Source organism: Lonchura striata, chromosome 6 (genome assembly GCF_046129695.1).
Source record: "Lonchura striata isolate bLonStr1 chromosome 6, bLonStr1.mat, whole genome shotgun sequence".
Taxonomy (NCBI): Eukaryota; Metazoa; Chordata; class Aves; order Passeriformes; family Estrildidae; genus Lonchura; species Lonchura striata.
Window position 1 is genome coordinate 29,635,001 of NC_134608.1, and position 16,028 is coordinate 29,651,028.

General features: G+C 35.6%; 1 protein-coding gene across 2 annotated transcripts in view; it reads right to left on the minus strand.

Annotated features, from left to right (window-relative positions):
- The window catches only part of DPH6 (diphthamine biosynthesis 6), a 188,411-nt gene that overhangs the window by 103,405 nt on the left and 68,978 nt on the right, over nucleotides 1-16,028 (minus strand). Inside the window, exons 9-12 of one of the 2 annotated variants that reach the window (XM_031504994.2) lie at nucleotides 11,543-11,690; nucleotides 10,530-10,661; nucleotides 6,572-6,701; nucleotides 2,133-2,307 (exon numbers count right to left, since the gene is read on the minus strand). In XM_031504994.2, coding sequence (XP_031360854.2) covers nucleotides 2,133-2,307; nucleotides 6,572-6,701; nucleotides 10,530-10,661; nucleotides 11,543-11,690 — 585 coding nt within the window. Of the gene's footprint in view, nucleotides 1-2,132; nucleotides 2,308-6,571; nucleotides 6,702-10,529; nucleotides 10,662-11,542; nucleotides 11,694-16,028 lie in introns of both variants that reach the window. The other variant, XM_077784065.1, reaches the window with a different exon arrangement.

Below are 16,028 nucleotides of genomic sequence, written 5' to 3' on the forward strand. Positions count from 1 at the left end.
GACTATAAAGATTAAAACCTCACTTTTGTTCCGTCTTTATTTATTCTGGAAAATACATTCCATTTTTACAATATATTGAAGTGCTTTACTTCTGCTGGTTAACTTAAGAGTAGGTATTATCCATACATAGCTTAGAAAGTTCTAAAAATCATTTAAAGATTTTAATTTTGGAAAATTCATGTTTAAGAAGATACAAAATCTGTACCTTCCATTAGTAAAATTTCAAATTCAAATACTTTGTTTATGCACTGATACACTCCTCTATGATGTTTCCTTATGAAAAGGTTTTGTAAGCTATTTTATTTATTCCTTTATATGCTATTTTAGAAAGCAAAAGTATTTAAATATTAAAGAAATGTACTAATATGTTTATTTGTTCTCGTAGATTTGACATGTACTTTATCAAGCTCTGCAGAATGGAAATGTCACCAAAAGTCAAAAATTCTTAACAAGACAAAACCAGAGTGTGACATATTGATATTCAGATGAAATGTATTGTTGGTAGTAGGAAGGCAAAATTTGCCAAAGGAAAAATAAAAATATGGGTGCCAATGTTACCAATTCCCCCTACAGGTGTTTTTAGACTAAGATAGAACACAGCTGTAAAGTAGAAGTGAGTGATACTGTAGCAGAGGTACAGCTTTTCATTACTATTACTTTACTCCTGTGGTAATTTTTAAAAGCAAAATACTTATTTTACACTATAAGGGAAAATAACATAACTAAAATGTTCTCTGGGGGGCAGAAAAAAAATAAAGCAAAACAAAAACACCAGTGAGAATTTCTCCTTAATTTTTGAATTGCTGACCAGTGTTATTTGGTACACTGTATTTGAAGAGGTATGAACTTTTCTTAGGTATGCTGACAGTCCCATAGCACCAGAAGATCTGGCACCTGCTTATTGACAATTGCAACATGAGATTTTTCACTGGGTTACTGAAGCAATTTTCAATTGACACACTTTTCTGAATTTAGTTGATGGCAGTTCCAGCATATGGAGATCAGTTGTAAAGTGAGAGACGTTTCTCTAAATAACGAAGATACAAAGCTTATTAATTATAATATTTGAAGGATTATGCATGATATGGTATAATTATGATCATTGAAGCGTAAGTCTGAATGGAACAAAGTTTAAAAAACTGACTTTCTGCTTTCTCATGAAAAATGGATATAGAGAGATGATAAAACCCCACCATCCTGTAAGAACGAGATTCATACAGTAGTAATCTACCAACATTTCTTCCTGAAAATAAAACAAATTCCATATGAGCTTCTGAAGCAAAATTCTGTTCCTGAATTTTTCTGTAAAATAGGACAAAGACAAAACAAAGTATAATTGCATGGCCATTATATTAGGTGTGCAGACTCAAAAATATTTCAGGCATTTTAAACAGATGTCAGAAGTCTTGCTTAAATCAATCTGCACACCACTGGACAATATATTACACAAGGAGAGTATTGGTAAGATAGGCATGTATTTTTTGCAACAGAAAAGGCTGAGACAGTTCATGAATTGTCAGAATGGTCCTAGCTGGACAGAAAGTTCCATATTAGGAGAATGTTTTTAATGCAAATTTTTTGGTCCATTTTAGCATGATACTTTAGTGCCTCCTTTTCATTATTCCAAATAGTATGCAATAGTCTGTTCAGTTTGCTATTATTTTGAAAAATAGAACAATTCTTCAACTTTGAAGTTCTTTTAAATGGTTAAGGAGCACCACAAGCCTCAAAAAGGATTTAATTAAATAAGCCTTTCAGGATTCACTCTACCTATAAAAATGTTTGAGCTTTAACAAGGAAACTGAAATATCCTCAGCTGTTCCTAAACTCTGTTTATATTCTAGGCAGATTATAAAAGTATGACAGGTTTTTTGTCTAATTATAATATACAACAGAAGTATGCTGTTCTTGAGACTCTCTGAAAAGAATAATTTAACCAGTTTTATTATCACAAAATGAAGAACTGCTGAGAGATAAGTTGTCTACAAGTTTTAAAAGCATAAATTCAAAACACTATTTTTTTTAAACATTTTCTTTTGCACATAGAAAAGAAGAATGATAAAGTGACTTTATAACTGTATTCATTTCAGTAAAGGCACATATATTTCACATGATGGAACAAAAATTCCTACCTTGATGGACTGACTGTAAGGTCCTATGCTGGCAGGTGCCCAGTGGGAAATGCTCTGTACATGCATGACCAGCTTTTCATCATGTACTACATCATCTGTTGCCATGTCATACTTATGTGCAAGGCAGTCAATGCAAAACAGCACTCCTTCAGGTAACAGTGTTTCCACGCATACTCTGAAAACCCAAGATAATTATTTTTTTTCAAACGGAATTTTGCTTGAACCAACCTCCAACATTTATTTTCCACTTCTGTTTTGTCTGGACATTATCTTAGAACATTTTGCCCAGATCATAAAACAAAAGTTAGAGTATTGCAACAACCTGCTAGCATTAACACTGTTATCTTCTCAAGGACACTGCTGGCTCACAGATAGCTTCTTATCCACCAGGATTCCCAGGTCCTTCTTTGCAGAGCTGCTTCCCAGCACTTCAGTCTCTAGCCTGCAGTGCATGGGGTCATTCCTCCCCAGGTGCAGGAGCGTGCCTTTGCTGAATTTCAGAAGGTTCTTTTCTGCTCATCTCTCCAACCTGTCAAGGTCCTTCTGCAGGGCTGCACAGCTCTCTGAGGTACTGACCACTCCTCCCAGATTGGTGTTACCAGTGAACTTGCCAAGGAGGGATCTGCACCTTCATCCAAGGCATTGATGAATAAATTAAACAAGACTGGTCCCAATATTGAACCTTGGGGCACACTGTTAGTGACAGATCTCCAACTAGACCCTGTGCCACTGATTATGACCCTCTGGCATCTGCCATTCTGACAGTTCTCAATTCACCTCTCCGGTCACTCATCCAGTCCGCACTTCCCTATGAAGCTGCTAAGTGACAGTCACAAAGTTTTCTAAAAAGCAGTAGCTTATAGTTCCTTTTCAACCTTCTCAAAAGTTATTTGTAATACTAACATATTTTTCTGCTATACTTTAAGTTGCATGACAGATTCATGCATATGACAGGACTCAAAATATACTTAATCATTCATTTATAAAGTTCACTTTTGTTTCCTCCAAGGAAGACTGAGTGCCTTGATGAACAGAAAGATGTGTGTTGCATGTGGCCAGTTAAAAAGCAGGGGGAGTTGAGGGTCTATGTGGGGAAATCAACATTTCAAAGCCTGAAAAATAATTATATTTGCAGTCCATGCATAGAAAAATAATTTAGCTCCCAGCAGGAATGCAACAAAAAATTACTTGTTCTCTTTACATATAATGTAACAGCCTTATAAAATTCTTCCCATCTTGCTTATTTCTTCCAAGAAAACTATTTTTCTCCTCACCTCCCACATTTAAATATCGTATATTTTCCTCATTACCATCATCATAAGCATGGATGAATGGATTTTCTGCTTGGGCTGGTAAATTTTCAAGACAATTTTGCAAATTTATTGCAGATCCACACCCGAATCAGTGCTTCCAGCATACTGCTTGTGAGAACTTCCACAACAAGGCCTCTGTACATAATGCAATGATGCAACCATGCAAACTGCTGTATAATTTTTCTTCAGGACAAAATGCAACATAGACAAATATGCAACATAAACGCAGTGCTATGGAAAGGGACCTGAGGACCCTGGTCAGCGGCAAGTTGAACAGAGTCAGCAGTGCCCTGGCAGCCAGGAGGGCCACCTGTGTCCTGAGGTGCATCAGGCACAGCAACACAGCCGGGCAAGGGAGGGGACTGTCCCCTCTGCTCTGAGCTGGGGCAGCCTCACCTCCAGTGCTGGGGGCAGTTTTGGTGCCACAGTATAAGAAAGATATAAAGCATTAGAGAGCATCCAAAGGAAGGCAAAAAAGATGGTGAAGGGCCTTGATGGGCAGCCATATGAGGAGCAGCTGAGGTCACTTGGTCTGCTCAGCCTGGAGGAGATTTAGGGGAGACCTCATTGCATTTACAGTTTCCTCATGAGGGGAAGAGGAGGGACAGGCACTGGTCTCTTCTCTGGGGTGACAGCAACAGGACTGGAGAGGGAATGGTGTGAAGTTGTGTCAGGGAGGTTTAGGTTGGATACTAGGGAAAGGTTCTTCACCCACAGGGTGGTTGGCACTGGAGCAGGGTCCCCAGGGAAGTGGTCACAGCACTCACCAGACAGAGCTCAAGAAGCTTTTGGCAAATGCTCTCAGGCACAGTGTGTGCCTCTTAAGGTGTCCTGTGCAATGAGTTAGACTTTGACAATCCTTGTGGGTCCCTTTCTACTCAGGATATTCTATGATGCTCTGAAAACTGTTTGCTCCATAAAAATAAAAAGTAAAAAGCCATTTTCCTGCAACTTCCTAATCTTTCCAGCTTTTTATTTTACTGATGGGAGGCTATGTAGCTGGCTATGCAAATGTGGAGACCTAAAACATGCATAAGAAATGAAAGTTAAATTGTGAGAAGTTGAGTACTATAAAGAGAACCTACAATATGCAGGAGTTGAGACTAATTTTGTGTAGTTTGCATCTGGGATTAGATCCCTCCTCTGAAGGCATACACAGCCAACCCTCCCATTTCTCTCTGATTTAATAATCCTGGCCTACAGTCAGCATCTTGAAGAAGCCTCTCTCTGCTTGTTTTGGGTCTGACAACCACACAGTATAGTGGAATGTAATGATTATCTTAAAAATGTCTTTGTACTATTTGTCTTGCTACACTTAAAATTCACAAGTCTCTGTTACACTTCATATTCTGCAATAAGAGTATAAAATATAGGATTTTTCATTAGAAAATTGCTGAACAGTTGGTTTTAAAAATATGAAGAAGACAAGAGGTATGACCACATGGTTGACCCTGCTTTTAGTGCAGGATTAGACTAGATGACCTCCAGAGGTCCCAAGCAACCTGCATTAACCTCTGATTCAAGTGAAATTTCTCAAGCTACATCAGTTCTGCATTCTCAGCATATTATCTCCGAAGCATAAGAAATTACTGTAAAAAATTACAAATTACTGTAAAAAGAAATAAGCCATTTTGACAAAGGCAATAAAAAATAAAAACAGAAAATTAGTTTTAGCACACATCTTTTTAAAAAAAGAAAAAATTCATGGGCTAGGTGTTTTTTATCTAATTTTCTATGGAAAACAAAACCACTACATCTGGATAACATAGGAATCACATAGTACACACCCAGACCACCAAGCAATTTCATTATGTCAGACAAAGACTTGGATGCAACATAGAAGATTTTGTACAACACATATTGAAAAAACTATGCTTTGTGTATATATTAATTAAAGTGTTATCATCAGTGTAATTAATTTTCACACTTCTTACTGAACATGGAAGTGCAGCTAAGGTATCCATCTAGTCTGATTATCTGAGGGAAACATAGGATAACAACCAGACTGGATTGAGCCAAAGATCCATCTCATCCAGTATTTGTCTTCAACCAGAGCCAAGTGCATATAGGCAGGGGAAGAAAAGAAACAGACTAAATATAGTTTTGAAATAACTTTCAGTATCTCATGATGTAAATCCCAGGCAACAGCTCAGGTAATAATTTTGCTTTAGTATTTAACAAAATAAATGGAACAAAGTGAGTAACATTTGTCACAAAGACTTAGAAGGTTCCAGACCTCATCACTTTTAGGAAGACTTAATATTGGTAGTAAGGCTCCACTAATGCTTTTTACACTTTCTCCTGTAACGCACTCATAGAGAAATTTTTGATGTATGGGCTGGATGAGCAGAGAATGAGGTGGAGTGAAAACTGGCTGAACAGCCAGGCCCAGTGGGTGGGATCAGTGGCACAAAGTCTTACAGGTGAACACCCAGGAGCCTATACTGTGTCCACTCCTATTCAACATCTTCATTCATAATCTGCATGATGGGGCACTGTATCCTTGGCAAGTTGCCATCTACATGGATGTTCACAGGATGAAGAAACTGGCACACAGGAAGTTGATGAATTTCACCATGGAGAAGCTGCAAGTCCTACACCTGGGGGTGGAACAAACCCAAGGTCCAGTATATTCTGTGGGCCCACTGGCTCAAAAGCAGCATTACAGAGCTGCTGATGGACACCAACTTGAGCATGAATCAACAATGTGCTCTTGTGACAAAGAAGTTTGATGATATCCTGGGTTGCATTCAGAGAAGTACTGCCAACAGGTCAAGGGATGCAAACAGAAAAGAAAAGCAAATAAAATCCCAGCAATACAAACAGTTGTCAGTTCAATCAAGTCAAAAAGAACTAAGACTTGCAAACCATGTATTATCCTTCTGTAAGTCCATATCGGGGCGGGGGGGGGGGGGCATTTGTAAACCTTATGGTATATATTAAAGCAGGAATTTCTAACCCTAGTGGTTTTGACATGAGCAGCTGTGATGTTAATACTCCAAAAGGCAGCACAAGTCTTCTTCTGTGAGACACAAACATTTGGCAAAATGCTTCACAAATATGGCTACAATAATTCAGTCTATCACAGTGCATCATAAATATACTACAGCAGTAGTCTAATCCTACCTTGTTGGTGGACACAAATCAAATTCTGTCACATAAACTGAGTTTATAACACTGAAATCTTTCATGCTCTTCATATATAGATGAACCAAAATAATATCCTTCAGTTTCAGTCCCTCTGAAGTCAAATTAGCTGCAGAATTAAAAACAAAAACAAAACCAAAAAACTGTTAAAAACAGAATATTGTAAATGTGTTTAGAAAGACAGCATAGGCATCCTGGTTTTGTTCAGCAAAACCAACTGGCAATAACCTAACTGTCGTCTAAATAAGACTGAAGGTTTTGCAATATACTTTCCCCATTTAATACTTCTTTCTTTCACTACATTCTTTCTCATGTTAGTTTTCCAAATATACAGAAGAAGACTACAAAGTAAGTTTTATCCACTCTGAGCAGTGGTGAATTCTTGTCTCATGAAAACACACCATGCATCCATGCATGTAGATACATTACAGCCTGAATTACTTGTATCCATAAGTTTGATTGTCCTGGGGGGGCTTGGGGTAGGGTGCTCATTCTGTGACAATTAGTAATCTACAAAGGACTTTGAATCACAAAAATACAGCACTGGAAGGGACAATAGCTGTCTTCAAGAAAAGGATCAAATATTTATATGCCATTCCAGAGGGACGCTTTGTCTAAGCTGTTTTTAAAAACTCTCACTGCAATAATAATCTCTGCATAAACAAAGAATTATAAATGGCTAGACAGACAATAGGAAACAGAATTGGCCACAGGAGAAATGAAGGAAAGATGAGAGCAGAGGAAAGCTCAAGCAGACAGCTAAAGAATAGAAACTGAGAAGTTAAGATCATCTGAATGTGTATGCATAGAATATTCCAGACATAGTACTCAGAAAGAATGTATTACTCTCATACATTCAACAACATAGCCAGATATGTCATCATCTCTGCAGTGTCCCTTTCGTAGCTCACGAAAATAGAAACTAAATGAAGACAAAATCTTTTCTGAATATAGAACATATATAATAAGAGAGTACTCTGTGACCTAATTGAAATAAGCCATGTAAAGTTCTTAGTGTAATTTTGAGCATCTTGCCCTTTAATGTTACAGTGTGTACATATATATATACTTATATATTTGTTTTTCAGTTGAGAAGTACAAGGGTATAAAGACAATCTCTGAAGTTTGTCACCTTAGTGAGAAACAGTTTTTGTGTTAAACTTTGCAGTGCTTTTAAAGACAGTTCAGGAATTTCCACACTTTCATTAAGATTAGTTTGGTCACACCAGTACTGAATTTTTTTCTAAATGTCTCAGTTTTACTTAGTCATACTGCCAATAACAAAGGCAATCTGAAGAGGGGAGTTCTCATAGAAAAGAAAGTGTGCATAAGTGATATAAGAGGCTATATAGCAGCTAGAATTTCATACAATGCCTATGAAGTCCCAATACATGTCCAGAAATATCACCTGATAAATTAGCATACAATGGCCATTCTGTATGGAAATAGAAATGCATTTGAATGCTAACTGATAGCAATCACTAGGTCAATACATCATCAGTTAAGGAGGAAACAAGGACAGTTTTTGAATTTCCAGCCAACACTTTAGTCCAGAAGAAAGGTCTGCAGTTAAAAGTTCTGCAGCTTTATATGAAATACTGGAGGGGGAAAAAGCCCTTGATCAACTGATACATACCTCCCCACACACAAACTTCCCCACTCTGAATTTAAAATATATGAGCCAACAAACTGACTCTAATTTGTGGACACAGAGTAAGCTGAAGGGAGTAATTTGGGTAAATTCATAATTTCTACATTACTTAAAAAATATCTCCTAAGTAAAAGTACTATCCCTTATTCCCTTGCATTAATTAGAAGAACGGTGGGGAATAACTTTTCCCCAGCTTACAATCAAAATGAAATTGACTCCCAAAACAGCTTCTCTAGTAGAAAGGCATACCTGATGAACTGGTTAACAAGTTCTTGGGCTCTTTACAACAACTTCAGTTTTTCAGACACAGGACCTGAAAAGGCTTCCCTGCATTCTCATTGCATCTGTTCTGGATATACAGGGAAACCTTACAGACTTTCAGTTGAATTTCAAGCCATTCATGGTTTCTAATAATTTATAGAATATAATCAGGTGAGACTCACCCTCACTTAAGCTGAACTGCCCTAAAAGGTTATCTTGACTGAAGTACAGCTTTTTGATTGTTTTTGGTTGGTTGGTTTTTGTTTTGTTGGGGTATTTTTGTTTGTTTTTTATTGGATGTTATCCAGAATCCTTAGCTGACAGTCACAAAATACAGTATCCAAACTGTCTACAGGAAGTAGCATTTAAGAACTTTAGCCAGTATTAATGTAATAAAACTGCACAGTTTCCTTCAGCTTATGAAACTTTGCCATGGTACAACTACACCAGAGCTGCTTTATATTATACAACGCAAAGCAATTTTCGTCATCTTCCAATCATAGCTAAAGAAAAGTTTAACATGAGAGTTTAGGAAAACAAATGTATGAACAGCAATACACTACATTCCCTCCCATTCTTGGCTATCCATTCTACAGAACTTTTCATTGCATCTAGTAAAAAATGTCCATTTCCAAATCTTTTTGTCAGCACACATTCACTTTAGAGGTGGTTAAATCAATTAGCCCAACAAAGAGTTTAAAAGTACTGTGCTTATTCCATTCTCACTACAGTGAAGTTGAACTGCTGTACAGGTTCAAAATATGTGTTCTGAAAAAGCCTTAATCTGTGCACATTTTCAGATTAAGTTCTCAGAAGCAAATTATTTTGTTTGCTATGACAGAACCATAATTCATTCAGTTTCCACACGCACTTCCAAAAGGAGAATAACTAAAAGAAATGTGAGAACTGAAATTTTCTGCAAAGGATCAGAAAACTACTTTTTTCTCTTACAATCACACAGGTAATGCAAGTAATCTGTTGAAAGCAATAGGTAGGCAACTGCACTAGTCAGACACAACCTTTTTTGGCAGATGCTAAAGCAAAATTACATAATGTTTATACAAGCTAACTTCAATTCAAATATAATGATAAAAAAAGAAAAGAAACCCTCCTGCAAAATCCTCTTACTTCAGTTGATAGATGATATGCAAATTTACACTAAAATATCTACTGCCTTTTTCTGTAAAAGTCTGATCATCTCCACCTTGCTGGTTTCCAAGCAATCAAAAACTAGCTTAATGGCCTTCTACCAAGTATAATTTTGCTTCTGAAAAAAAATTCTAGAGTTTCTTTATCATCCTATAATCAATCATGAATACTCAGCTGGACATGAAAAAAAATTAGATATGATAGGACAATATGTCATGCAAATTCATAAACGAGAATATGAGTTTACCCATTTAGATACTAAAAATTATTTCAATTTTTGTGAATGAAAAGAAGCCTGTAAAACATACTTTACTGCAACTTTAGAATGAAAAAATACAAAACAAAACCATGAACATTTTATTTTATATGTCAGAATCATGTAAAGAACCTGGATTTCATGTTTCCCAAGACAGCAATTTTGCCTTTACATTAGGAATATAAATTATATTTACTGCTACTGACCTAATCCTAGATGCCAAAATGTATATCGGCTTTCTAGAAAACTTAATTTAATATTATGGAAGCTACAAACATGTTTTAGCAAGTAGACAGCATCTATAGCACACATACATACACACACTATATATTTCAAAAATGCTATAAAGAGAGCAAGTACTATGTAAATAGAGTTTTTACAGTGAGATGAACACTACTCTGTCTTTCCAGGGCCTTCAAAGCCAGTCAAATTACGATGTGTTAAATATTAAAGCTGGCAGTCTTGATAGGAAAGGTTCTAATCAAATGCAAAATGAGATGGCAAACCAACAACCACAACCTATAAAGTTGTAAAACCACATGAAAATACAGATTCTTTCTTGAGATCATATTAAAAACACAATCAGTGACAGCAGATAATATGTTAACTGAATAAAGCACCTCTGAGAGAAGAAAATGCTTCTTGTGCTGCATCTTGAGCATTTTTATTCTTTGATGGAAGGAAGTGGGCAGTGATACCTGAAAACCATTGGTAACCACTCAGGGATTTTCCTGAATTTTGAAGTGTCTTAGCTATGGGGAATGAAGAAAAGAACTATGATTATAACAATGAAAGGTTTCAGATTAACCAAAGATACATTTTAAATTGTTTAAAGAACTTCAACAGAACAAAAATCCACAAACTAAAAACATCTTCAAAAATATTTACAAACAGATGTAAAAGCAAGGGTTCTAGGAGAAAAGCCCCCAAATCCTTTTCGAACACTGCCTTCACAAAATATGCATACAAGTAGCATATTAGCTGAGAACTTCAGTATTTTTTCTCCTCCCTTCCCTTTTTTGCTGATCTTTCACAATTTCTTTACCTGTTTGGTTACAGACTTGGCACAAGATGTGACACTGAAAAGCTAAAATTTCCAAAAGTATTCAAGTGGCATAAAAACAGATTTTCAAACTTGTATGCCAAATTTTACTGGAAGTTAGGTGCTTAACCTGGTTCTGACAATCTTTGCAAATGCATAACGTGTTTAGACATTTTTAAAGCCCACCAGGCACTTCTCCATATTCAAGAAATATCTAAGACCTAACTACTATTCAATGCCCAAAGCCTGTCAGCTGTGAAACTTAGTTTTCAGGAAGTTTACCCATCTGTGTATGTAGTATAACAGAAATGTTGTGGTATTTCCAGGAGAAGGAGAGGAAAGGGAAGAGGGGGAAAAAAAGAAAGAAAAAATAATGTTATGCTCCTGTAAGCTAAGTTGAAATGCTTCACTACTATAGATCTATTGATTATTATCAGAAAATTGTATTCTAGTAGGATATCTCTTTTCAGACTAATTACTACACATTGAGTACATTTTTTTCAGGAGTGTTTGGATAGTAATTAAGATATTCCACGTGCATGAAATAGGCAATCTTTTAATCTCATTAAAAAAAAAAAGTGTGAAACTCACTGAAACCCAAAGAGTTATGTTTCAAAGTCTTCCAGATTACTGGAATATTTTTCTGTGGTTCATATTCTGATGAAGGAAAAACATCATCATCCATGCAGCTTATCTCACAAGAACAGCTACTGACCACAAAAGTACCCAAGGATTCTTCCTGCTTGAGACAAACATTATAAAATAAGCAAGTAAACAACATGCTAAGCAGTATGAAATCAGCACATTTTATCATTCAAATACATGTTTAAGTTATAAAAAATATTACAGTTCAACAGGTACACATCTTAGAACAATTCACAAAATAATAGCATTAGGATTTCCCATTAGATTGCAGAACTGGCAAAACATAATGTACTCCTGTTGACATACTAAATGGAAGAAAAAGCAGACTTAGTAACTGAGGACAGCAGATATGAAAAAAATATGAAACCCAAGAATAAAGACAGAAAGAATACTATTATAAAGAAATGGTATCCCACAATTATATACAAGACAACTGTGTTTTCAAAAAAACAAATAGTATAAACGAAGTGAACAAAGGAACAAAAGCACAAAAGTAATAATTGTATAATTAACATTGTCATTAAATACTTGAAATACAGCAAAAGACTAATAAAAAAGTTTTAAAACTTTTTGGAACAATGAATGAAGGCAGTCCATGTAAAAAAAACCAACTCTATTATCTCACGAAGATTATCCTTTCCATAAAATGCTTTAGTATCAGTTGAGATAACAGAAAAATGCATTTCCCAAGATCTATACATTGAAGTAATTTCTTGACAAGGAATTCTTCCCAAATTCTTTCTCAGGACCAGGAAGAGAAAACTACCCACATTACCTTTTAAAGAAAAAAACAAACCAGCCAGAGTGCTTACTGACCAGTCTTTAACAATTCAGTGCTCATTACATTTTCAACATGCCACATGATTACAGCATACATTTTTAGTGGGTTTTTTTTTTTGTTTGCTTTCTAATTTTAGAGCAATCAGAACCCTTACTCTCTCCCATCTGATTTTTCAATCAGACTTATCTGCAGAGCATATTGACTTTTGGACCATTAGCTTGGGTAATACCACTTGTCTATCTACAAGCAGTATGAATTATGACAGAATTTACCTAGAAACCCTAATCAAACATCACTGCATGCTGTAATGCCAGATTCTCTCCATTAAATTTCTTCCCAAAGATCTCAAATTTCATGTAGTGTCTAAACTATGCATTTTACTGCAGGCTTCTTAAATATGAAATTCATAAAAATTATAATAAATCCAGATAATGCAAGATAAAAAGTTGACAAAACACGAAAAAGGATCCAGTTAAGTTAAAAGAGTGCACTTGGAAATTTTAAGAAAAGGCTAAATTACAAGAAGATCATTATCTGTGAGAGGAAACTCAGTTCTGCTGACTCTGAAAGAGGTCATAGGTAGTTTTATAAGCACTGTAAACACTAAGTCTATTATCTAAGAGGGTCTGATGTTATTTGATTGGACTTCATTTTATTCATTTCTCCAAGAAAGACAAGGCAATAGTCTACTTTACATGAATCAATTGTACCTCAGAGGTTAAAAGAAGTCAAGAAGATGTAACGCAATACCCCAGACAAAAACTGCAATTTAGCACAAACATGACATGCATTCCAACATTACCACAGACAAGCATCCAGCAGCATCCCTACCATTTCCCACTCATTGAATTACACCTTTGACTACTGTCATCAGTTGGTGCATTTTGCCATTACCCAGAGGGATGCCTGATTGCTCCTAAGTCCTCAGGTATGACTTAAAAAAATAAAGACGCAGGAATACAAATCTGTAATTGAAAAAGATCTTAAGATGGTTTAAGCTACAAGAACCAAGGAAATTAAATTATTTTAGAAGTTTCTTATTTTTTTACCTACAAGAGATCACTTCATGGACATTTACAGACTGCATAGCAGCATCACATGCCAGAAGTGCTACAAGTAGCTTCTTACAAATTGTTGTTTTAATAAGTAAATTATTTTCACTGAGTAATTTGTAGAATCTGCCATGAAACAATCAATTTGCATTGTAGCATGGGCATTCAAGGGAGTTCTAATGTAACTCATGCAGAGTCTTCACCTCTTGGTCCTACCCCCAAGTAAGCATGCACAGACATGGTGATATGAATGATGCTATTACACTGCTGCTTTGAGTTTTGTTTTTATATCACCTGGATTTTAAGTTCACTGTGCCATAAAAATCCATCAGAAGGGAAAAAATAGTTAACTGAAAAGGAAGAAGTTCCAGCTTGCCAGTTTTTTACTCACTTTTATTAAGCTTTATATAATCACCTTTGAAGAGATCTACAGATACAAGTATCTTCTACGGCTGCTGTTAGAGATCTGTAACTTCTCTCCATTCCCTAACCTGAAGGACCAAATTTATATGTTCTGTAAAGAGCACCTTTTCCATTTTTTGCCACTAGCTAAAATGCTTTATTCTATGTTTCTAAACATGACTTCTGCAGGATGTACTTAATAAAAAAAAAAATCAAGGGTATGAGCCTCACAGGATCTATCACAACTAGTTTGGTATAACATAGAGAACTCCCCTGTAGCTTTGTAATTTGTTAATATTACAAATATCCCAAACTGATGCCATGTGATGCCATCTACAGTCACCTTTTTCCTAAGTAACTCTGTATTTTACAAATAATTTAGCTTCTATCAGTATTTTGTCACAGAGATAAATAAAATTATACATCTGTGTTTCCACACATACATAAAAGCCTGTTCAGTTGCAAAATTTTTGGAAATGATTGCAAAATATCAGAAATCTCTTATAAGTCTGTAAAAAAATTAGGGATGTCTGTTGATTTCAATGCCTATGATACATCACAATGACTCATTCAAGGCTCCAAAAACATTGGTAATGAATCACTTCCCACAGCAGCACAGGTGCAGGCTACAGCAGAAGTATTAGGTGTGGAACCTGGCACCCGAGGAGCAAAAGGCTTGATGCCAGCCTAAGCAGAGCTGCCATACTCTGTTTAGTAGCTACATTTAAATCCACACAAATGCTGGTACTCCATTCCTCTCAACAGAGGAAGTAATCTAAGAAGCTAAAACTTATAGACTGCCACAAACAAAATAACTTTTCCTGAATAATATTCTCATCACTTTAAAAAGAAAAAAATCAAGCTTGCTATAATGACATTTTAATTAAATCTTACAGAACCTATTTTATCGCATAACATTTTCATGTTACTTCACAGAAGCAATATATTTTCCCATTTGTTACACAGTTTCTCCCACACCCACTGTACATTGTGATACCAACCTAATTTTGGATCAGAGCCTGCATGCATGCATACACTTAACTATATTCACATAACTCATGTCATTGATGCAAGTGTGCTCAGAATGAAGTTAAGCAAATGCACAAGTGTTCCAAGATCCAAATTTTTCTGTTGAAAAAGCCTTGGAGCTAGGACTTTGACTGATATAGCTGAAATTCCATGCAGTGGTCTTTTATGAAAACAACAGATTGTCTTTTTAAAAAGCTTACATTCTCTGCTACAGAAACTGGTATAAAAACCTATCACAACACAATTCTAAAACTGATAATTCTCCCACTGAACAGTAAAGAGAATATAGTGGAGCAGAGAGCTCAGAAGACAAAAGATTACAATAATCTCTTTATTCTTTGTGATACACCTTGATAACAGAACTCCTTGAAATAAATATAATGAGATCACATGCATCTTGCATTACTTCGAGTACAATACAGAATCATAGGAAAGAATGTCCTTTATGCCAAAATACTTTCAAATAAAGTATCTTCATTAAGAAAAGAACTAAAAATGATCTTTTCTCAGAGAACTGGACTGAATCTGCAAGTGAATAGAGTAGAAAAAAAAATCCTTTATTTATTATCTTAGTGTTTGAAATAAATCAGAGCACAAAAAAATTTTTGTGGTATTTGCTATAAAGTTTTGAAAACAAAACTATAAGGATTATCTATATTCTTATGCTGCAGAAGGGAAACTAAAGGTTGCCTAGAAGAAGTATAGTTCATTGACAAAGTATTCAAAAAATGCTACCCACAATGCCATCTACAAAACATGTTTTGAAACTTGAAACTCCTTCCTATTTTCCCTGACATCACTGACAAAGTCTAATTCTAAAGCTAAAGTTCTAAATCTAGATTAACTAAAATAATTAACGAGGAACTGGACAGAAAAAGACCACAATGTTAAATAATATATAACCTATAGGACTGTATGCCTTTAATACACATGGCACACAGATGTCTCCTGAAAACCTTTTCTAAACTTACAAGTGTACAAATTACAGAATTCTATAAACACTTTAAAATCTTCTCCAAAATTACTTGTACAATAGATCTCCTGCCATTTATCAGGGGCAAACTGCTTACACTTCTGACGTGTTCCAGCTACAAGGTCAAGATCTTTTACAAACAGGAAAACACAATCTCAGTTTATAACAGGTAATATACTGCAATGGTCCATTATA